The sequence below is a fragment of the Pezoporus occidentalis genome, unplaced genomic scaffold (genome assembly GCF_034315485.1).
Source record: "Pezoporus occidentalis ecotype Australia unplaced genomic scaffold, CSIRO_AGI_Poc_V1 ctg19, whole genome shotgun sequence".
NCBI classification, from domain to species: Eukaryota; Metazoa; Chordata; class Aves; order Psittaciformes; family Psittacidae; genus Pezoporus; species Pezoporus occidentalis.
In genome coordinates, this window is record NW_026913748.1 from 6,095,769 (window position 1) to 6,118,060 (window position 22,292).

At 45.6% G+C, this 22,292-nt stretch overlaps 2 protein-coding genes and 1 long non-coding RNA gene across 9 annotated transcripts in view; 1 reads left to right on the forward strand and 2 right to left on the reverse strand.

Annotated features, from left to right (window-relative positions):
- WASHC1 (WASH complex subunit 1) overlaps window positions 1-520 on the reverse strand; it is a 44,003-nt gene extending 43,483 nt beyond the window's left edge. The window contains exon 1 of one of the 3 annotated variants that reach the window (XM_062616568.1): window positions 466-520. The gene's annotated coding sequence lies outside the window, so the exon portion shown is untranslated. The remainder of the gene's footprint in view (window positions 1-465) is intronic. The other 2 variants (XM_062616570.1, XM_062616571.1) reach the window with 2 other exon arrangements.
- A 4,772-nt stretch (window positions 521-5,292) lies between these two features.
- LOC134162587 (uncharacterized) lies at window positions 5,293-21,253 on the reverse strand. The gene is made up of 3 exons (XR_009964374.1): window positions 21,029-21,253; window positions 6,489-6,668; window positions 5,293-6,388 (listed from the first exon to the last, which is right to left on the reverse strand). It is a non-coding gene; the product is annotated as an uncharacterized LOC134162587 (long non-coding RNA).
- Window positions 21,254-21,342: 89 nt separating this feature from the next.
- Window positions 21,343-22,292, forward strand: part of IQSEC3 (IQ motif and Sec7 domain ArfGEF 3) — a 97,954-nt gene continuing 97,004 nt past the window's right edge. For 4 of the 5 annotated variants that reach the window (XM_062616572.1, XM_062616575.1, XM_062616573.1 and 1 more), the window contains exon 1: window positions 21,343-21,953. In XM_062616572.1, the coding sequence (XP_062472556.1) occupies window positions 21,463-21,953 (491 nt within the window). In that variant the 5' untranslated portion in view covers window positions 21,343-21,462. The remainder of the gene's footprint in view (window positions 21,954-22,292) is intronic. The other variant, XM_062616576.1, reaches the window with a different exon arrangement.

The window sequence follows — 22,292 nt, forward strand, 5'->3', positions numbered from 1 at the left end:
TCCATGCTCGCCTGACGGGTTTTCGAACCAATTTCACAGCTCAGCACTGAAGCACTGAGTAGCAAGTGTAACAAAAGGCTTTCCAAACCAGCCGTCCCACCCAAGCAGGTCCTGCCTGCCGCTCGCATCGCATTAGCCAGACCTCACGGGGTCCCCAGCAAACGGAGCTTATAGCCACCAGAAGCGTCTCACCGGGGGCTGACGGGCCGCAGAACCCTCGAATAGCCCCCCACAGGGCCCTGCCACCGCGCCGGCGGGAAGGCACCTCCCCGAGCGCCGCCGGGTCCAGCCAAAGCTGCCCCGCTCCGCCAGCACCCTGGCCTCCCGCTGTCCCCGCGGGGCTGGCCAGCCCGCACCGAGCCGGGGCCGGGCGCACACCGGCGGAGAGCGGATAGAAGAGCGCGGAGGGAGGCAGAGAGGCCCGGCCCCGCCTAGCGCGCACTCCCAGACACGCGCGCCCCTCACCTGTCGCCAGCCAACCACACCCTGCCGCCGAGCAGGAAGCGGGCCTCGCACCGCTTCCGCCCTTAGTTCAACGTCACTTCCGCCCAATTAGGGCGTTCCTTGAATGCTAAAGCAAGTTTAGCTCCCCCCCCGGTGAGGGGCGGAGCTGCGCGTGCGCGCTTTTGAGAGCGGGGCGCCATGCCTGAGGCGCCCCCCGGCGGCGGGGCGGCCATCTTGTGAGGCAGGAGCCGCCTGCCCGCTGCGTTGGCGGGGCACTGTGGTAAATGGCCTTGAACTGTGTGCCCTGCCTGAGCCCCTGCTGGCACTGCCGCCCTCCTTAGAGTTAGAGAATCATCTGGGTTTACTGTTACCCCAGGGCTGCCAAGTCCACCACTAAACCATGTCACTGACTGCTTCATCTACACTGTTTCTGAACACCCCCAGGGACGATGATTCCAGCACTGCCCTGGGCAGCCTGCGCCAATGCCTGAGCACCTCTCTGTGAAGAACTTGTTCCCAATATCCACTCTAAACTACCCCTGGTGCAGCCTGAGGCTGTTTCCTCTTGCCCTGTCACTTATGGGGAAGAAGAGACCATTGCCCACCTCTCTCCATCCTCCTTTTAGGTAGTTGAAGAGAGTGTTAAGGTCCCCCCTGAGCCTCCTCCACACCAAACACCCCACTTCCCTCAGCCGCTTCTCATCACACTTGTGTTACAGACCCTTCACCAGCTCCACTGCCCTTCTCTGGACCCGCTCCAGCACCTCAATCTCTGTGAGAGGCCCAGAACTGAACACAGGATTCGAGGTGCAGCCTCACCAGTGCCCAGTATAGGAGGACAATCACATCCCTGGCCCTGCTGGCCACACTATTTCTTATGCAGGCCAGGATGCCGTTGGCCTTCTTGGCTGCCTGGGCCCAAGCTGCTCATGTTCAGCTCTGTCAGTCAGCACCCCTAGGTCCTTTTCCACCAAGCAGCTTTCCAGACACTCTTGCCCAAGCCTGGAGCATTGCATGGGGCTGTTGTGGCCCAGCCTTTGTGCTGGCCTGAGTGGCAGGGAGTGGGCAGGAGGATACAGTCATCTGCCTGCCCCACAACAGGGCACAGGCAGCACAGGGACCCCACTGAGGCTCCTCAGAGCACTGCTGGTTGCCTTGGTGAGGAAGCAATGTCACTCCAGCATGCCTCCACAAAGGGGCCCTCACCAGGGCTCCTGGTTCTTCGAGCAGGACCCCACTGCAAAGAGAACGTGATGCTGGCACAGCACTCATTCTGGTCCCTGCCACGTGCTGCAGAGTCATGGATTTAGGGAAAACCCCACAGATGTTTTTTAGTTGCCACATTCAGCCCTGCTTCGGCACCTGGCTGCTTTTCTGCTGCCATGTACAGAGCATGGCAAGCAAAAGGGGAATCTCTGACTCATACACTTGTTTTCTCTCCAGTGCTCATGTTTAGAGTTGGGCAATTTAAAAATTGAAGTTGTAAAATAGTGGATATTTTTAAGTACACTCTACTTGTTTGTTCTTGTGTCGTTTTTATACTCTCCTTCATGCACGCATTCAGGCAACCAGGTTCTTCCAGCACAAATGCTTATGAAAAGTGAATTTGAAGAGTGCATCTGTAAATACAAAAATCCACATTTTAAAAAGTTACGTGCTACACATGGTGGGGTATTTGCATGCCCATCCATTTCAGGATCAGAAACAATTTCTCAAGATTTAGGTAAACAGTTACAACTTAACACTATTTGAATAGCAAATACCAGTTTTTGAATGCACACAGGGAACATTTGTAATTGACATGTAGCATTAAAAACAGTACACAAGGAAAACAATGAGGCAAGCCTCTTCAAGCAGTGAGTGCACTTGAACACATCAGGACCCACTCATGCATATTCAATTAGGGGGAAGAAAGGTAAATCCATTACAGAAATTGCCTGTGCAGATTCTTTGCTTGGCTCTACTTCTCTGCAGTGGGAAGCAGAGGTGGGTGATGAGAAGCTCAACATGACCCAGCAGTGTGCGCTCACAGCCCAGAAACCAACCATGTGCTGGGCTGCATCAAAAGGAGCATGAGCAGCAGGTCAAGGGAGGTGATCCTGCCCCTCTACTCTGCTCTCTTGAGACCCCATCTGCAATATTGTGTTCAGCTCTTGGGGCCCCCAACACAAGAGGGACATGGACCTGCTAAAGCAAGTCCAGAGGAGGCCACAAAGATGCTCAGAGGACTGGAGCACCTCTCTTATGGAGACACACTGAGAGTTGGGCTTGTTCAGCCTGGAGAAGGGAAGGCTTTGGGGAGACATTTGAGCAGCTTCCAGTACCTAAAGGGGGCCTACAGGAAAGCTACAGAGGGGCTTTTTACAAGAGCGTGTAGTGACAGGACAAGGGGGGATGGCTTTAAAGTGACAGAGAGTAGATTTAGATTATGTATTAGGAAGATATTCTTCCCTGTGAGAGTGGTGAGGCACAGGCACAGGTTGCCTGGAGAAGCTGTGGCTGCCCCATCCCTGGCAGTGTTCAAGGCCAGGTTGGATGCGGCTTGGAGCAACTTGGTCTAGTGGAAGGTGTCCCTGCCCATGGCAGGTGCTGGAACTAGGTGGCTTTTGAGGTCCCTTCCAATCCAAACCATCCTATGATTCTATACACGGCCTGAAGCAGGGGAGTGATGTTAGACCTGGCGGAGCTGCACAGGAGATCAGGAGCCAGCAGCAGCAGCAGCTTCCCTGTTTCAGAGCGTGCAGGAGGGTGCTTTCCTCTGTGATGTTTTAATGGTAGGCCTGGTAAGACCCATCAGTATGGAGAGCATAAAGGCACTAGGCCTAAGAGCTAAGGACCAGGGTAAGAGCTACTGAAATCCTCCAATGAAGAAAGAAGGTTATAAGGAATGAAAAATCATGCCAAAAACTCAAAGCAGACAAAAAAAACCAGATCTAGCCGAATCTGAGCAAGAAGCCTGTGTGTGGGTGTCAGGACCTGTCAAAAACAAAATAGGGAAGTGGATGTAAGAAGCAACAATCCAATCTATTCTGATTCACTTTTATTTATATACCACTGACAGAAAGCCCTCCAAATGCTTGCTGCTGCTTGGGTAAGAATCCAATTTAAAGCCTTTATCAAATTCACAGAAAGCAAGAAGTGATGGCAGACTGACACAGCCCCTTCCTGTGTTCCCCTCCCAGCCACCCTGAGGAAGAAGAGCCAGCAGTTTGGATAATCCACCATTAAAAGGCAAAAAGAGAGCTAACATGGAGAAAGGGGAAGCAGTGAACCTCAAGCCAGGCAGGCAGAGAGGTGATGGAGCAGCAGGTGTACAGCGAGCTGCACATGAGAAGTGATACGGTAGCACTAGATTGGAGAAAGCACCCTGGTAGTGGGTAAGAGGCTGTAAATCACAGCAACTTTTGTCATACATCAAATGTCTTTCCTGTGAAGGCAAGACCTATCTATCCAGGCACAAGTGGTTGCGAACAACAGTGCAGAAAGGGTCTGAAGGCAAATCAGCAGAGCAGCTGCTGAATACAGTGTTCAGTTCAACCACAGAAGCACTAGACTCTGGCTGGTTGCATGGCGGCACATGCTACTGGCTAGTGGAGACCAGGCAGAAAGAAATGGACACCATCTCTTCTATCTCCAGAACGAAGTTCACTGGATACATTTCATAACCTCTCACTGGCTCATTTTCAGTGGTCATGAGGACAGGATTCTTCTGCTTAAGCAGGGGCTGTGCTCAAGGGAGCCCACTGGCACCTCTGGCCACCAAGCTCGCCCTGCTACTGCTTTGTACTGGCAAGTCCCAGCCAACAATAACAAAATCACACAGAGTATGTTTCTCCCTTAACGAAAGGATCACTAATCCCCACTGTTGCCCAGGTACAGGAAGGTTGATACAGAGGCCAGGCAGGAAGACAAGATTTTCCATAGGGTGCAAAAAGCAGTGCCTTGTGGTGTGCCAGGTCATGCATGACAGCATAGCAGAGGCTTTGCAGTTAGGAAACGTGCTAACTACTGGTTTGGAAAATGCCCCCTGGCTTTCCTAGAGCATTTGTCCAAGTCAATTCCATCAGGAAACACAAGTTGGGAGGGGGATCTGAAGAGAGGTGCTGTGTATGCACGGTGGCAGTGCCACTTTCAGTCACCTGTTCTGCTGTGGCAAGATAGTGACCTGGATCCTCCCACCCCCCAGTCAGACCTGCTTTTGCTCTTGGCCCATTGAATAAATAAAGCCAGATGTTTCCACCAGTCTTCTTGTGGGCTGTGGAGAGGCTTTGCACGATCTGCTTTGGTCTTAGCTGCCTGCAGAATCCCCTCTCTGAACAACTGGCTGATCCAGAGCTGCTTGGGGCACATCGCATTTTCTGTGCTTTGCAAGCCACTCTCTGGCTAACTGTGTAGAGTGCTTAGTCTGCCTCTCTGGCTAACTGTGTAGAGTGCTTAGTCTGCCTGTTAGCTTTTCCATCACCACAATATTCATGTGCTTCCGCCCTGCCCATAATCCAGAACTCTTTTTCCCTGTAGGCTCATTGCAATTATTTATACATAAACTGGTCACTCATCTGTTGTGTTGCAGCCACAAATTCATGTGCAAAAGCCAACCCTTTTAGACAGACATTATGTTTGAACTCATTTTTGCTTTTTTGAAACTGCATTTTCCTACCACAGTGCTTTTTCTCAAGTAAAAAAAAGCAAACCAACAATCCCAACCTTCAAAACATTAAATTAATTTGCTCTTTCTCTTGCTGCAGTATCTTTTACTGAGCAAAGTCACCTTGGGCAAGTAATTAAAACCTCACTTGAAAAATGGAAACAATAATATTTTTCCATCTTTGATATCTTTAGGATGGAAAATGTTGCTCCTTATTATTTATTACAATGTTTTACACTAAAATTTAATAACATAAAACTCAGAACCTGAAGGGAAAATGTAAAAACGAAGGTGAGGAGCATACAAAGTGCTGCTGTGGTTGTGTGTTTTGAAGATGCTGGAAATACTTCGTAGTCTGTTGAATAGTGTTTGTCAAATATTCAGGCAGAGCTGGCCAAGTTGCTTTTCCACCCTCAGGACAGGGCCAGAAAACAGATCAGATTTTACTCCAGACAGCCCTCTTGTTTTGCAGTTTTTCACATCCAAGGAATGTTTTGCTATTCCAGTTGGACATAGGGTTCATCTCACCTAACATTTAGAAGTGTTTGGAACTCAGGTTTTGCTTCAGGTCTGATGCTGATGTTTTGCTTGTAGCATTGCCTTGGTAGAACAGGCAGGATCTTTGTCCTTGAATATCTGCCCCTTGTTCAGTGTGTGGTGACAAATGAGCACCTCCTCTGAGTGCATGCTAGCCATCAGTATATGCTCACAGGATGTTGAATGCAGACATAACTAAACCATGTTCTGCCATTTGGGAGACAAAAGCAATATGCTATGTACTGTATGCAGCATAAGCACAGTACCTGAGTGATGGCTGCAAGACTGAGAGGCTGCTGCTCCTTACCTCATATAAATTATCCTAAAGGATCCCTTCCTTCTCCTTTGACTTCATCAAGTTGGACAGGGCTTTAAGCAACTTGGTCTACTGGAGGGTGTCCCCTTCCCATAGCAGGGGGGTGGAACTAGATGGTCTTTCAAATCCCTTCCAACCCAAACCATTCTGTGATGCTGTGATTCTGTAATCTGTCCCTTTTTGCCTTCTCTGCCACTCTTGTCAAATTCCCCTCCTCAACCCCTTCTGGTTCTACCTTTCCATCCCTATCATCCAAGCCTCCTCCTCATCCTGGAATCACGGCTTTAAACATCACTCGCCAGCATCACGTAACTTACTCTTCATGAGTGCCAGAGCCTTTCTGACATCCTGCGCCTGCAACGCGTGTCAGGCTGTAAGTTCTCCAGGGCACAGCGTGCTACAATGTTTCATGCAGGGCTTGGGCTGCGGCTGCTCCTCAGGCAGTGCTGGAAAAACCCCCATGATTAAGAATAACGATGCAACTTCTTTAGTGCGCACACGAGTATCAAATAACCTGTATATTACTATAACAGGTTAAAATGGTACCTTTTTTTACAGCTGCACCAGACACGTCTCGTATTGATGCCCCTTGCAGCGGTCTGTAAGGAAAGGCTGGACTGCAAAGGTCTCCAACCTAAGTGTTGCTCGGAAGATTTTTAGCTACAAATCTCAAAATGTCATTCCTAGCATTGCATCCACACAAATTTGCGTACTCTCAGTAAGTGCCTTTGTTGACTTCGAGAAAAAAAGAAAACAAAGCACGTTTATGAAATAATGGTAATCTGAGGAGAAAAAAGGTCGCAAAGAAATAGACAAGAGAGTAGAAACTCCCTGGCATGGAGCACAGATGAGGACAGTGATTCCCACACATTCTTTTACGCTGCGTCTCCTTTCCACATCTCCACAGCACCCCCAGCACTGTGAGTCCTGAGCAGGGCTGACCTCACTGACATGTGAGATCTGAGGAGAGCACAGCACATAGCAGTATGGCTGCAGGCTAATGCTTTTATTTTTGTAACCATGTATTCCTAGGAGCGTGGTAACAAGAGTTAGGGATCAAATCCATGCTTCTTGCATAACTGAACAGAGTATTCCTGCTAGGCTACCTGGCAAGAGATCAAACATCCTATACCAGGCCTTTAAAAAAAAAATAGAGAAATATGAAGAACAGCTATGGTCATAAGAGAAAAGCAACAAGTATTCTTAACCACTTAACCATGCTACTAACAGGCACAGATTACTTAATTTTAAAGTCAACACATACAAAACTCACAGAATCTGCAGCACTCTCAGACACCCTGCTATTTGCCATGCAGTCCCAGTTACCATTGCATATCCAACCCAAAAGCCAGCTATCTAAACCTTTTCCACCTTGCTTCAGACATGAACCTCATTGCTGGCCATTCTTCTATTGCTGTGATGAAGTTTGTTGGAGTTGTCACAAACTGACTAATCCCCCTTGGTCACATGAAGAGGACATTGAGGATCCAAGGATCCTTCATCCAGGGATGAATACAACTACTGGCTACTGTGTTATTAAGTCGTGACCATCATTCTTTTGGTTCTGACCACCTTAAATCATAGAACAGTTTGGGTTGGAAGGGACCTTAAAGCTCATCCAGTTCCAACCCCCTGCCATGGGCAGGGACACCTTCCACTAGACCAGGTTGCTCCAATCCCCATCCAATCTGGCCTTGAACACTGCCAGGGATGGGGCAGCCACAGCTTCTCTGGGCAACCTGTGCCAGTGCCTCACCACACTCACAGTAACGAACTTCCTTTCATCTAACCTAAAACTTCCCTGTTTAAGTTTTAATTCATTACCCATTAAGTTCCTTTAGAGCAATGTGGGTGCTAAGTATTAGACCTTGTTTCCAGGTTTTTTTTTTTTTCCATTCTGAAATAAATAAATGTCAGCATTCTGATGAAAATCCACTCCATTCTCTGCATGGCTTTGGACATGCCTTTTTTTCCCTAATCTTCTGGACTTTTAATTACTAATAGAAAAACAAAACAAAACAAAAAAAAAAAAAAAAGGAATTTTCAAGAATATTACTTCCTTTTTTTTTTTTTTTAAATAGCTCTTTTAAAAATCCGTATTTTTCAAATAACGTCTATTTAATCCAGGAACTCTTAATAGTATTTTATCTGTTTCCTACATTAGCTTCAGTATGTTTAAATGTACCTTTTACATTAAAGATTAGAGTGAAATATAACTGAAGAGAGAAAGATGTTCTATTAAAAGCCTACTGAAAATATTAATGTGTATTAAGAACCTACTGACAAATGCTTGCCTGAATAGTGACAGCAGGACACTCAATACATTTTAGGACAGACTGTTTCCAAACAGAATAATGAGGGTGAAAGAAAAAAACAAACCACCACCACCACCCCCCCCCCAACCAAAAATTGAAGTTTTCATGAAATAATTCATTTTTATTATTGTCATCATCAATTAGGACTCAGTCCTGCACCATTTAATTGTACTTTTGACACTGCCATCTACAAACATATTTCAGAAAATGATGCAATATTTGGTAAAGAAAAATGTGCACTGAAAAAATTCCTTTAATAAAAGCTTATTCCTGCAGAGTTAGTTTCAAGCTTGAAACAATTTTTCATTTTTTCAAATATAAAACCTAAATAACAGAAATCAATATTCCCCAAGACTTACCCCTGTGAGAAGAAGTCTATCATCTGAACTCTTTGCTGTTAATGGCAGGCTCCTCTTTTAGGATTTAAGGGGGTGTTCTAATGGCTGGGTTGTGTGGCTAATGGGTTATTTGATTCAGTTGTTGAACCAAAAAATGAAACCCTGCTTCTTTCCAAAGTCAACCTGAAATCACAGTTTTTATTGTATTTGGTAAATAATTTAAACTCCATAGTTTTAGGGTAAAAAATAAACTATTTGCTTGGTTGGGACCAAATTTAGTTCTGCCATTCTTTTTCCAGGTATATACAATAAACCCAAAGAACTGGATTCATAAAAGAGCTGAGGTATCACCTTCAGAGATGTTTTTCCAATTTCTACTCAACTGCAAATCTAGCAAAAACTTGAAATTCTTATGTGAAATATTTTCTTCCTGAATGAGCAGTGAAATACATGTTAAACATTTCCAGTGATGTTATTACTCTTGCATTTCAATCTTTCAAATGCTTTCTATTGCTGTTAAGTATTCACATGAAGTTATTTCATTTCAAAGCTTACCATATCAGGCTATTAGAATGCCTCTGTGCTGCAGGCCAAATTTCCTGGTGGTCCTTAAAATTATGCCATATTAACAACCTTGTAATAACTGTATACCAAGGTGCCATGTTGATTTCACAAGATTTTTCTCTAGAAACATGAATTTATTTTGCATCTGTATTGCAACATCAGGTCCCTACTTATTTCTATTTCTAAGACCTACAGATATAATCTTTATTTTCATCTACAAAGCAGTAGGATATATCTCCCACTTCAGCTTTTAATTCCCCCCTCCATTTTAGAGAGATGCGAACAGGCAAAAATAATACCACGTGCAACACAACATCCATTTTAACAGTATCTTTGTCATTGTTTGACAATGAAACCACTGCATTCATTTAATAAATATTTCTAATAGTACTTCTATGTGCTAGCTAAACTGCATTGCTCAGTCTTTTAAAAACGGTAAAGTTAAGCATCAATAAATAACTACTCCAGGTTTTCTTTCCCCCCCCCCTGTTCTTGGGAGAAGACAAAGGGCTTAGGAAAAAAACACCCTCAAGACTTACAAGTCTGGGGAGTTTCATATGAACTGGAGAGCATGGAAGGGGAATGCACCTTATGATCCAATGGTAAAGCCTCTTTCCTGAGAAACAGGTTACATTTGTGCACCCCTGTGGCATGTGACATCATTCAGTCATGGTCTATGTGAGCATCCTGACCCCAGGAGCTGTTGGAACAGGATGGCAGCTGGATGATGGTGTAGGACTTCCCTCTGTCCCTGCTACCTTATGACCACATACAGGACATCCAAAAAATTGGTTTAAAAATACATGGAAAAGAAGCATTTTGGCACTCCTATGAAGTTGTCCTCATTGTTTTAGATGTCCGAAATATTCAGCGAGTACATCTCAAATTCACAAATAATTTTGCATTGACTGAATATTTATATTAGAAAATAAACAGTTTATGACCAACAATTCACTACATCAATTTCAACATGGCCACAGGTGAGCACATCCACTAACATAAGCCAGGAACCAAGAATTTTGATCAGGAAGACAGGACCACAGCCAAGCTCCTAACCTCTCAGCTCAGGCTGAGCTTCAATAACAATGAAAGACATGTTCTCAGATCTATATGAATCATCAATATGTCCTTGAATTTCCCATTGAATGCAGGGTATCAGGGTTGAGCCCAGAAATCCTCTAAGTTTGTTTGAGGGAGCCTCTCTATTTTTGTCTAAGTATTTTGCTGCTGGGCAAAGGTGCTGAGCTGGATTGCTAAAAACAAGCTGCATCTCCTCTGAAGGGTGAGACAGCACAGATCTCCTCTGTCTGCAAAGCCTTGGAGTACTCCTGCCTTTACAGAGGGCAGCTGTGGATATGCCTGTGTAAGGTGCAGGGGACTTACAGACTTGACCTTTCTTTCCAGCATGCAGGGAAGTAGCCTAAGCACAGAGATGGCCAGGGCAGGTAAGTCAAACAGCATTAGGAGCAAGAAGCTAGCTTGTAAGGAAAAAGAGTCAAAAGAACTCCGGACCATCACAAAACAACTGCTGTGGGTGGGAAGGAATATCTGAAAGAATCCAAATACATCAACATAAAGGAAGAGGAGGATTATTTTTTTTTTTTTTGGGGGGGGGTTATCTCAAAATGCATAAGTACAACTTATCAGAAAACAAATGAAAATATAAACCAGCTACAGGAACATTCCTTAAAATTGAAACTGGCCTGGCATTGATGGCACTAGCTTCAGTGGGGAGTAGGGCAGCACTTACCTCTTATTATGCTTACTCGAATTTACAGTTATTGAGAGCTCCTGGTTTTATTTTGGGCCTATAGTCACGCACATGGTGGCACAATACTCCACTATGTCTCTGTTACTATAAAGTACTTCATATTCTCCAGAGGGACCCTGACATGCTTGTGAGATGGGCTGATGCCAACATTATGAAGTTTAACCATGCCAAGTGCAAGGTCCTACACCTGGGTCAGAGCAACCCCAGGCACAGCTACAGGTTGGGCAGAGAAGAGATTCAGAGCAGCCCTGCGGAGAAGGACTTGGGGGTGTTGGTTGATGAGAAAATGAACATGAGGCAGCTTCAGTGTGCGCTCGCAGCCCCAAAAGCCAACTGTATCCTAGGCTGCATCAAAAGGAGCATGACCAGCAGGTCGAAGGAGCTGATCCTGCCCCTCTGCTCTCCTCTTGTGAGACCTCACTTGGAGTACTGTGTGCAGTTCTGGTGTCCTCAACATAAAAAGGACATGAAACTGTTGGAACAAGTCCAGAGGAGGGCCACGAGGATGATCAGGGGACTGGAGCACCTCCTGTATGAAGATAGGCTGAGGAAGTTGGGGCTGTTCAGCCTGGAGAAGAGAAGGCTGCGTGGAGACCTCCTAGCAGCCTTCCAATATCTGAAGGGGGGTTATAAGGATGCCAGAGAGGGACTCTACATCAGGGACTGTAGTGACAGGACAAGGGGTAACAGGTTAAAACTTAAACAGGGGAAGTTTAGTTTGGATATAAGAAGAAGTTCTTTACTGTGGGGGTGGTGAGGCACTGGAATGGGTTGCCAAGGGAAGTTGTGAATGCTCCATCCCTGGCAGTGTTGAAGGCCAGGTTGGACAGAGCCTTGGGTGGCATGGTTTAGTGTGAGGTGTCCCTGCCCCTGGCAGGGCGGTTGGAAATAGATGATCTTAAGGTCCTTTCCAACCATAACTATTCTATGATTCTATGATTCACCACTGCCTCAGGACCACTAGAAAAGCAATGTGGATGTTACACAGAAGGGAAAGGAACACAAAAAAGTAATGCCAAAATCAATATTGTTTCAGTCACATTTCAGTATTTTACATGCCTGTTTTGTTCAGTTTGGTATAATACTGTTTATGTCCTGAAAACTATGCTGTGAAACATAATGTACGTTTTGAAGAATTCCCACTGCTGCTACAGCCTCAGCCACTCTGTTTCCAGTAGCTAAGGACTATATATCCATCACCTGCATGATGTACTAGTGCCAGGTTTGCATTAAGAAACAACTGGTTTTATTTAGCTTTTCCTGAAAATTAACTTTGGTTCACTTTTTAACTGACAGGCTTCATTCTGCAACCACCAGAGTGGAAGAATAAATACTGTTATATTCTTCTATATTTTCATAATGTCCGAACTCACACCATATCAGCATCATCTGTATCTGAAAGAATGGCAAAAGGAGGTAAATGGAAACTGCAGACTGATGCTCCGACCAGACAGATTTTTGTGCTTGGCTTGAACCCACTGATTTCAAAATGAGGCCTCATGCACCTGCTTGCCTGGAGCAGCTTATAGGATTAGGGTCAGAATTGCAGCTACCGGGGAAGCCTCTCCCTCAACTCTGCCTATAGTTTTTTTCTTGTTATCATCATGCTTATATCATCTTTAGTAGTTCTAATGCAGACTGATCCCTCTAAACTATGTCAGAATAGTAGAAGAGAAAAAAAAACCCACTTGTCTACTCTCTCCTTCTTTGTACTCTCTTTATTTTTAAATTTGTTAGGTATGATGACCTCTGTGAGAGTGCCAGATTCATTCTGGCAGGCTTGGCTGCTAATTCCTATCTACTAGGACTGAAGGACATGATTTGAATTTGGGATGTCTATTAATAATCTGTTTCTTATCTTAATAAATATTTGTGATTTGTTTATCTGACACTGATGACATGTTTATTGTAAAAAATATGCTTATTGGTCATGATTCACATTGGTCTCTATTATTTTGGACTGTTTTCATTTTTCCGTAGGCAGCTCATGCTGTTTTATATATTCTGTCACAGTTGGTTGTGTTTTGCCTTTTTGTGCTGATCTCTGTAAAAAACACAGCACAGAAGAAATTAAAACCCACTATTTCCAAAATCATCACTCTACCACGTACATTCAGCAGTAATTTAAATGTGTATGAAACCGAGCACCAACCTGAACAGATGGGATACTTTTAAACAAATCATAGCTTAAGACAGCAGGAAATAACTCTGTCTCCTTTAGGATCCAGACCTGAAATGAAGACAGAGTCAATTGAAAGACTGGCCTTGTCTTTTGACCATGTCCCAGGTACCTACATGCTCCTGCACCGTGTCGTCTTTGGAGAGAAGATTCTGTTCGCTCAAGGGGCCTTGACCCAGTACCTGACCATGTATGTGATGCTGTCCTTGTTCCTAGTAGTGCTTGGGAAAAGTGTTAGGTAAGGACAGCTGAAGCAAAGATCTGTTCCCTGCTACAGGATGATGCTGAAAATCCAGACAGGATCAAGGTGAGACCAGACAAACTGATTGAAGGGAAAACTACTGAGGGATTTTTTTTTAATGCAAGGGTATCACCTCTGGCTCAGGAAGTCTGGCTGGAAGTGTATTTTGGGAAAGTATCACTTTGTGCTGCTCCCACTGTAATTCTCTTTTCTAGGCATCTGATTTTTATTATTTATATGCTATTGAAGTCTTACACAGTGGATTTCAACCTGACTTTCAAGTTTTGAGTCTCCCTTTTGACCATATTCGGTATGTCTGTAACAAATATCCAGACACTCTTGTTTATTGGGAAGTGCTTCAGATGCCTCCTCCCTCACACCTTTGTGCCTCCTGCACTTTTACTTCTCTTCCACAACTTCCATATCATTCTTGCCTGCAGACCAAATATCAGTCTTCCCCCTGCCTCAGTTCTGCCCACTCCAGTGACTAAGAACCAATGTATGCATCTTCAGTCCCCTGCCCCGTTAGTTCTCACCCATCTCCCTGTGTCATGCTTCCAAATTCACTTTGGTTCTTTGCCATGTCTCTCTCCCACTTTCCAAGGTGAGCACTGCAGAGAGTGCTGCAGAGGGAAGGAGTAACTGAACTGTCATCTCTGCATGGGATGGAAAGAAAGTGGAGTGCTGCTGTGAGCTTTGGGGATTACTTTTTATTTTCATTTTCTCTATCTTTTAAAAGCGAGTGTTGTTTGAGAAGGTACTTCTGCTCACTATCTGGGAAGGTCTCCTAGGAGGCTTTTACTTGGGCCAATGAAGTAGCCAGAAAATCAGTGGAGAATTCCTCTCTGGCCAAGTTAAATATTGTAAAGTTTCAGGTGCTTGTCTTGTCACTAGATTGGCTTCAACTTTTACCAAAATCCCAAGAGTTGTGAAGAAATTCACATGACAGAATGGCTTGCACCCAGAGCTTAACCTTAAGTTAAGCTAATGCATGCAACACAAAAACTAGACCTGTGATCTGCCACCATTCGACCTATCTCCTGCTCTTTATATCTGGGCTTCCCAAAAGTGTGATCTCTTCTGTTCTTTGCAAGAGGCTGTGCACACAGGGGCTCTGGCATATGGCATCAACTGCAGCAGTGTGGATGGTGGTAGCTGCCTGAAGCGATTCTGCCGTGTCCCTCAAAGAAGAGTCTGGAGCAAGTTCTGTTGGTTTTGAGTCACAGGATCCTTCTGGTCTCTTTGTTTGCTCCTTGAAATTCTTTCAGACACCAAAATAGAACCTATCACAAGTCAGCATGTCTGAGTACAAGGGATCCTGTCCGTAAGCAGATCTGAAGGCAAAGGTTAACCTGAGCAGAAGCCTGACACCCAAAATAATGAGCAACAAGAGACAGGAACATATCTGAGCAGCAACCTCTTCACCAAATATTTGACCTGCCTGTAGCTGGACCATAGCGTGTACCAGCAAGTCTGAAGGATTACCCCAAAAACAAGAAAAAAAAAAAAGACTCAAGTTATAATAAAACTGCATAATTTAAAGAGTTCAGTCTGTTTAGCTTGCTAAAAATAATAGCATCGGGTGAGCTGATCAGTCTTCTCCAAGGAGAGAAGGGCTTTAGGACTAAAGAGCTCTTTAGTGGAGAACAGCATACTCACTTCTGGGAAGTAAAAAGGATAAATTCAAATCAGAAAAATATTCCAGCTTGTCAACAATGTCAGATTAAGTATAGTGACACAATAGCAAGGAACAAGACAAATTCTCTACCTTTTACTGTCTTCACAGTAGTACCAGACGTATTTCCGGAGATAGGTTTTTATTAAACTCATGTTGCAAGCTGCATGAGATTATAGGGTATGCAGCACATCAGGCCAGATGCTTTATTGATTTGTCCTGGCCTTAATTTCCCTGAGAAGTCAGCATCTGCTCACCCCTTTTGCGTAACAGGAGCACAGACTAGACAAGCTATGCTTTCAAGGTGAAACAGGACACCACTGAGGGCCTGTAATCAGAAAGTGCTTGCTCTGTTTCAGATGGGCATTGAGTAAAGGCAAGAGGAGTCCTCTGGTATCTTCATCCTCAGTCCTGCTCCTCAAAGCCAGACTCTGTGCTCTACAGTCATACCGTCTTTAAACAGAAATCTGCGGCAAGGTGAACATTCTCTCATATTGGGGCTGCTGAACTGTTAGCTCATACTAGTATCACAAAATCAGAAGCAAAGAGAAAGTATCTCATTTGATAAATCAAACAAAGAGCTGAGATGTGACAAATACTTCAGTTTCTTTCAATTTTTATTATTTTTCCCCTGGAATGCAGCTGACAAATATTTTAAACAGCTGCCCATCAGAATGGTATATTGTAGCCTTAGCAGAAATGTGTATTGTTCATGCATGCTTTTTGCTTTCTTGACAGCATTTCATCTCTGCCATTGCAGGAAAACCTTCTAGCTGGAGTTTAGACTTAACATTATTACATTTCTTTTTTTTTTTTTTCTGTGTATCTTATGCAAGGTCAGATCACACAAACTTGTCCTGTCTGAAAATCTCAATGTAATTCAGTGGGACTAGTCAGGTAACCTTTGGAGAACTGAGCTCATATTCCTTTTTTTTCATTTTACTGCAGTATTTACAAAGACTGAACAACTGTCAGTTCAAATAAAAACCCGACTGACTCTGAAGAAAATGTCCCTGTGCAGCATTTGCTCTCTAGAAATAATCAATTAAGTGGTCAAAGCTTATTTTCTTTCATGAAAAAGACAGGAGATAATATAACATTTAGCAACATTAAAAGGGGAAGTGCATTCTAAAGAGCACCTTGATTCCTTTTAATTTGCAGTAAATAATGCAAGGCTGCAATAGCACAGTTCAGACAGCCAAGATTTGAAAATGTGTCAGAACTACACATCAGCTAAGACTACGGTACTGAGCTTGTTCCTTATTTCCTGATGAGCATCTGATTTAAAACAGTTATACATCATCTTAGCTGTAGTCAGCTAAGAGAGGAAAAAAACCCCAACCAAACATTGAAACTGCATCTCAGTTCTTTATGTTTGATTTATAGAACAAGGTATTTTCTTTTTGCTTTTGATTTTGTGATATCAGTATAAATTAACAATTCAACAGCCCCAATACAAGAGAAAGCATTCACTTTCGTTTAGACCATACCACCTTGCTTTTAACTGCTGGACAGATGCAAAAGATGCCAGAGGACTCCTCTTGCCTTTACTCGATGCTCATCTGAAGCAGAGTTCCTGCCTTTACTCAATGCTCATCTGAAGCACCAGAAGCACTGCTGTTGAATCCAATGCTTTCTGATTACAGGCCCTCAGTAGTACACGGTGAGATTGTGGGCAATAAACTTTGATTGGTTTTAGCCTCATTTTATCCATCAGTTTTACAGGTGTAAGCAGACAGTGACTTGGCTTAGACTCAAGATGGTGAAACATCTCTCATTGGTCTGAATAGTTTTGGATGAGGCCTTAAGTGAAAGAAGCCCAAGTGAAAGAAGCATTCAGGAGATGCAGATTTCCCCCCCCCCCCAGCCATGAATTATGCATGAGTACATTGTGATTGTCTTGATTCTATCCTCTGTTTTGAGATTTTTCATCTAATTCCTGCAGATTTTTTTTTTTTGTCTGTAGGCTGTTTGCAAGCAGTTCTAAGAGTCTCTACTCAAGCAGCTGCTAACCTCCAGGTGGGTCTGAAAATGCCCTGGCTTCCCCCTGAAATCAGAATAGAAGGTGGCAACACAAGACCATGATAGTTGCATCTCTTCCCTCCCATCTTTAATTCTCTCTTCTTTACATGATTCATGTTAGCTTCCTTGTGTGTACTTCTTGAACTGAATGAGAATTGATCTGGTTAGAAACAAACACTGGCTGTGGGGATTTCACTCAAGATTCTGCCACAGTTTTGAGAGAGCCAGGAAAAAGGGGAGAAAAATTAGGTTAATTAAGGTGGGTTGGCCAACATTAAATCTGCTTTTCCTTGAGTACTAAGGCCCTGACCTTGAACACATAATCTTTGTTGTATTCAGGTGCGCTTATAGAGAATTCTCCTTCTCCTAAAAGAAACAGAAATACATATCTTACAGAAGTATAAAATACCTTACTGTAAATTCATAAGCTTATGATAAAAAGACCATAAAGCCATAGCTGGGAACCTAAACTATATGCCCTGCATCTCCAAATGGTAGCACTTTGGATACTGAATTACAAGGGGAAAGTTGTTACCTTGCAAGGCCTGGGTGTGGAAGATAGAGGAAAACAGAATGAAATGCAAGAAATGGGGAGAAGACTGCCTGGGTTTGCTGCGAGTTTGCTTACTCCCCCCCCGAAGGACATAGAGTGTGACTGAGAGGAGGGAAATGCCTTGAACAGAATTTCAAATGGAAAAGCACAGGAAAGTCTCTACCTGTCAGAAGGCTGGAGTGATTTGTTTGCAGCAAGTTTCAGTGAGCTGCTGCAAATTAAAGCGGGATTAGGACCTCTTAGATGTTGCAAGAACACACTGCAGTGAAAATTTGTCTTCAGATGAAACAACTGAAGATGTTACTACCTTCTCTTTCATGTATGCTTCTTGGTATACCCTTATTTATGGATTCACTCTACTCTGACTGAATTAAATAGCTAAACAAATATAAAATCAGATCATGTAGTTATTAGACCTTTCCATTAAATCCTGGGGCTTGATTCATTTGCATTTTATTTTGTGTTTATAATGCACGCTTATTTTAATTACTACTGCTGCACTTTATTTGTAATTGTCTGTGCAATGCCCAAGCACCTTGCTAAGTGGATAAGGGAAGCACTTTATTCCATAACAACATAATTAGTCCATTATTATTCATTATTACTTTTTTTCTGGAATGGACCGAAAAGAATCACGACTTAGAAAAATACAATACCAACAAAAATAATCTTCACCATTGTTTCCCTCTAGATATCATCTCTCCTGAAGAGAGAAGCAGCAGCATTCAGTGACCTGAAAATCAGGTTAAATGCTAAAGTTGCTTGCAATCAAGGATCTGTCCCTGGTCCAGGCCTCCTGCATGGCCTTGGGCAAGTCATTCAACCACTCTATGTCCTTATTTCCCTTTCCAACAGCTTCAATCCTACCATTCACTTTCTATGGAACAGTAACGCTTACTACACTAATGTGCAGAGCTTTGCAAGTGATGTATGTTAGGTATTGTGGCGGCATGATCAAAGGTACACAGTGATGGCTGGGTAAAAGAGGAGGCATTTCAGAGCTATGCAGGATTCTTGCTTACCAAGAGAAAGAACACATTCAGTTTCTTCTGATAACCTTGCAATTCCTCCTGAATGAATACCCCATCTTCACTGAATTTTCTTATTACAGAGAATTATGCAACTCTTATCTCTTGAAGTTTTGTAAAAATATCCCCACACAGTCTTTCATGTCTGGCACAAAAGCATTCTGCTGCATTTTCCTTTGGCATATGCCCTCTGTAGAAACCTTAAAGGTTAAGTATGGTCTTACCATTTTCGACCACCAGTTACTACACCCATAGAGAAAACAGGTTTCTTTCTGATTCTCCTAACATGCTTGTTTTTAGCTTACCAATCCATGCCTGTAGGCATCTGTGTAATTTATGACAAAGATTTATTAGTAGAAACTAGGCTAATGAGGCTGGACAAGCAAATTAAAGGTGCACAAACAGTGAATGAATACATCGGGACCACTTCGCACAGTAAAAGTCACATCTTCCGATAGGCATTCAAGCACCATGACAGGAGACTTCCAAGCTGTTTTGCCCCACCCTCAGTCATCCAAACCAGGATGATTTCTCTTTTTAGTTAGTAACAACCCCGCTGTATACCTGGATAGGACAGTACGATGTCTATGACCCTTATTTCTTCATTGCTTTTATCAAGCTGAGCTGCAAAGGGACATGATGTCCAGTGCAAAGACAGAACTCTGTGCAGAGCTTGCCTTAAGAGTTACAACAGCCTCCACTGTTCTGCAAGATAAACAGTCTTTGCTTGAAGTCTCTCCTAACAAGGACAAGGTAGCTCTGTGTCTGTGTACGTGCATTTGTGAGCATACCGACAGCCATCCCTGGTTGTTTCCCATCATGTACTGATGCCAAAAGCACATTACTTCCATTGGTGTCTCTGGACTCTGTTCCTATGAGGCAAGACTGAAGTGATGCTGTTCGGTAGTGTCTCTGAAAGGAGACAGCACACCAGCACGATTTCCCAAACGATCACTTTCACACTTCCTCAAATATAGCTCAGGTGTTTTCACTTCCCCTGTCTTTTTTTTTTTTGCATTCCCCTATAACCACCTCTCACCTTGCAAAATAATACCAGTTCCTCCTCAGTCATTTCCCTGTCACGCAATGTTAATGACACACTAGGCAATGAGATGGAGGAAGGTCTCCACTAAAACTTTCCAATAAAATCAGAAGTGTGTGGGATATAAATGCTTTTAGTTGTTAGGAATTCACTCCAGGGTCTTTCCCCCCACCCCAGCACACAGGGGACATATGGCAATGTTTCACAATCCTCCAAAGCCATCTCTAGGAACTTGTGAGAGAACTGTGAACAGCAGTTCTTTTTTAGGAGGAGTCTGTGAAGAACTTCTAATCCTGGTGATCCTGTTTGCATCAGTTTACATTCCCAGGGCTATCTGTGAACAGAAGAGCCTGGAAATACACCTTTCTGATCCTCTGAAATGGAGATTCTCCTTTACATTACTTGGTTCCTCACTTTAGGAAATCCTTGCTATGGTGCATGTTCTGCTTATCTGAAAAGGCAAAATAAGGGTAGTTCTACACTCAAAATCACTTACTTAAAACTTTTTTGTTTGCTTTTTGTTCTGTGACCTTGCACCTTTTGTACACTCAGTCAAATCCACGGAAATGCTTGCCTAAAACTAGGTCTGACTGCTTGTCACATATCCTGGATCTTCAGCACCCACAGTGATAGGAGAGGATACCTTTGTGGAAATCAGCAGAATTGTTTGTGGATCTACACAGGAGTTCCTGAAAGTTATTACCTTTAGCCAGGTTACTTATTGATAAATGCAATAGGAAACACACAGTTTCTCAGACCCAAGGCTCTTCAGGCTATGGATGAAGAAGAGTAAGGGAAGATGTTAAGAGATGAAGCAAAACTGTACAGAGTCTAACAGCAAAGGCCCTGCCTGTCACTTGTCTGGTGTTATTACATCCACAGCTTCACAACCCGCAGCAAACCTCACACCAAGTCCTAGCTTTCTTCCCAAGAGCCTAAAGGACAACAGAGACTCAAAAGAACAACAGACTTCTAACATCCATTTTCCGTGGTAATTCCTCCTTCCCTTGGGTTCAGATTGGCCTTTTGCATGCTAACAAGGGAAGTGATAGAAACAGAACCGTTACCAACAGTGCAGTCAAACCCAGCCACAGTTATTCAACTCACTTTGCGAAAAGAAAATAAAAAGTCATCACCAGGTCACCCTGGAAAAGATCCGCAAAACCTAGTCCAGGGAGAAGAGAGAACAGAGGCTGCGAAGGGCCCGCAGAGGGGCACTACCCACCCGCTCCCTTCCGAGGGGTCCGCTCACACCGTTGAGACCGGCGGTAGCACTCAGACACGGCCGGAGCGGCGCCCGTCCCCTCGGTGAGGGGCGGAAGGGATGAGGCAGCGCTGCACCGCCACTCGAGTTTTACCTCAGAAACAAGGGCCCCAGCACTGGGATCGGGATCGGGATCGGGACGGGGACCCGGACAAGGACCCTTTCGCTCCCTGCCCATGCTCCTCCCGCGCCTGCGCGGCCCGGCCGTGGAGCGGCGGAGCCTTTGCGGAGGGTCCCGCCCCTCTCCGCCTCCCACGGACTCGGCCGTGCGTGGCGCGCGGGGGCAGTCGATCCGATCCGAGCCGATCCGAGCCGATCGGAGCCGAGCCGAGCCGAGCCGATCCGATCCGAGCCGCCTCCTCCCCTCGGCTCCCCGCGAGCGGGAACGCGCGCGCGCGCCCCTGGCCATTGGTGGCGCGGCCGCGCGCGTGGGGCGGCTCGCCTGGTGTCGGCGCCTCCCCGCATCCCGCGCCGCTGTCGGCGGAGCCCGGCGGCCGGGCAGCGGGGCCCGGTCCCGGCAGCTGGGGCATGGAGAGCCTGCTGGAAAACCCGGTGCGCGCCGTGCTCTACCTGAAGGAGCTCACCGCCATCGTGCAGAACCAGCAGAGCCTCATCCACACCCAGCGCCAGCGCATCGACGAGCTGGAGCGGCGGCTGGACGAGCTCAGCACCGAGAACCGCAACCTCCGCGGGCAGCAGCCGCACCACGCCGAGTCGCCGGCGGCCCCCGCCGAGCCGTCCCAGGGCTCCCCGGCAGAGCAGCCCCCGCCGCCGCCGGGCCAGCCTGACCCGCTCCAGCACCACCAACAGCTCCCGGCGCAGCAGCCGCCGCCGGCGGGCAAGCAGGCACCCGCGGGCCCCGGCGGCAGCGGGCGGGCTGCCGGGCACCAGCACCCTGCTGCCCAGCCCCACCAGCACCCCGCAGAGAAGGACGGCAGGGAGAAGGGCTGCTGCGCCGCTCTGCTCCAGCACAAGCCCCCCCAGGCCATCGGCAAAGGCGTCCTGAGCCGGAGACCGGAGTAAGTGAGGAGGGGGACGGGGGCGGGCAGGGCTGGCGGCGGGGAGCAGCGGTGGAACGGGCCCCGTCCGGGCCCGGGTCCGAGAGGGGACCGGGCTGTACCCCCCTGCAGCCTTGCGGAGCGAGAGGCGGTGTGTGGGTGGGTGGGGAATCCCGCCCTCCACCCCTCCTTCCATCCCTCCTTCCATGCGTTCTCGGGGAGGGAGAGCAGGCAGAGTGCAAAGAGGAGCCAGGATGCTGCTTCCCGGAGGCGTTCGCCCCGCGGTTCACCCCTTTCATTTCTATGTACAAGTGTCTATGGTTCATTTCAACCCAGCCGTGGTGCTCACAGGCAGCATCG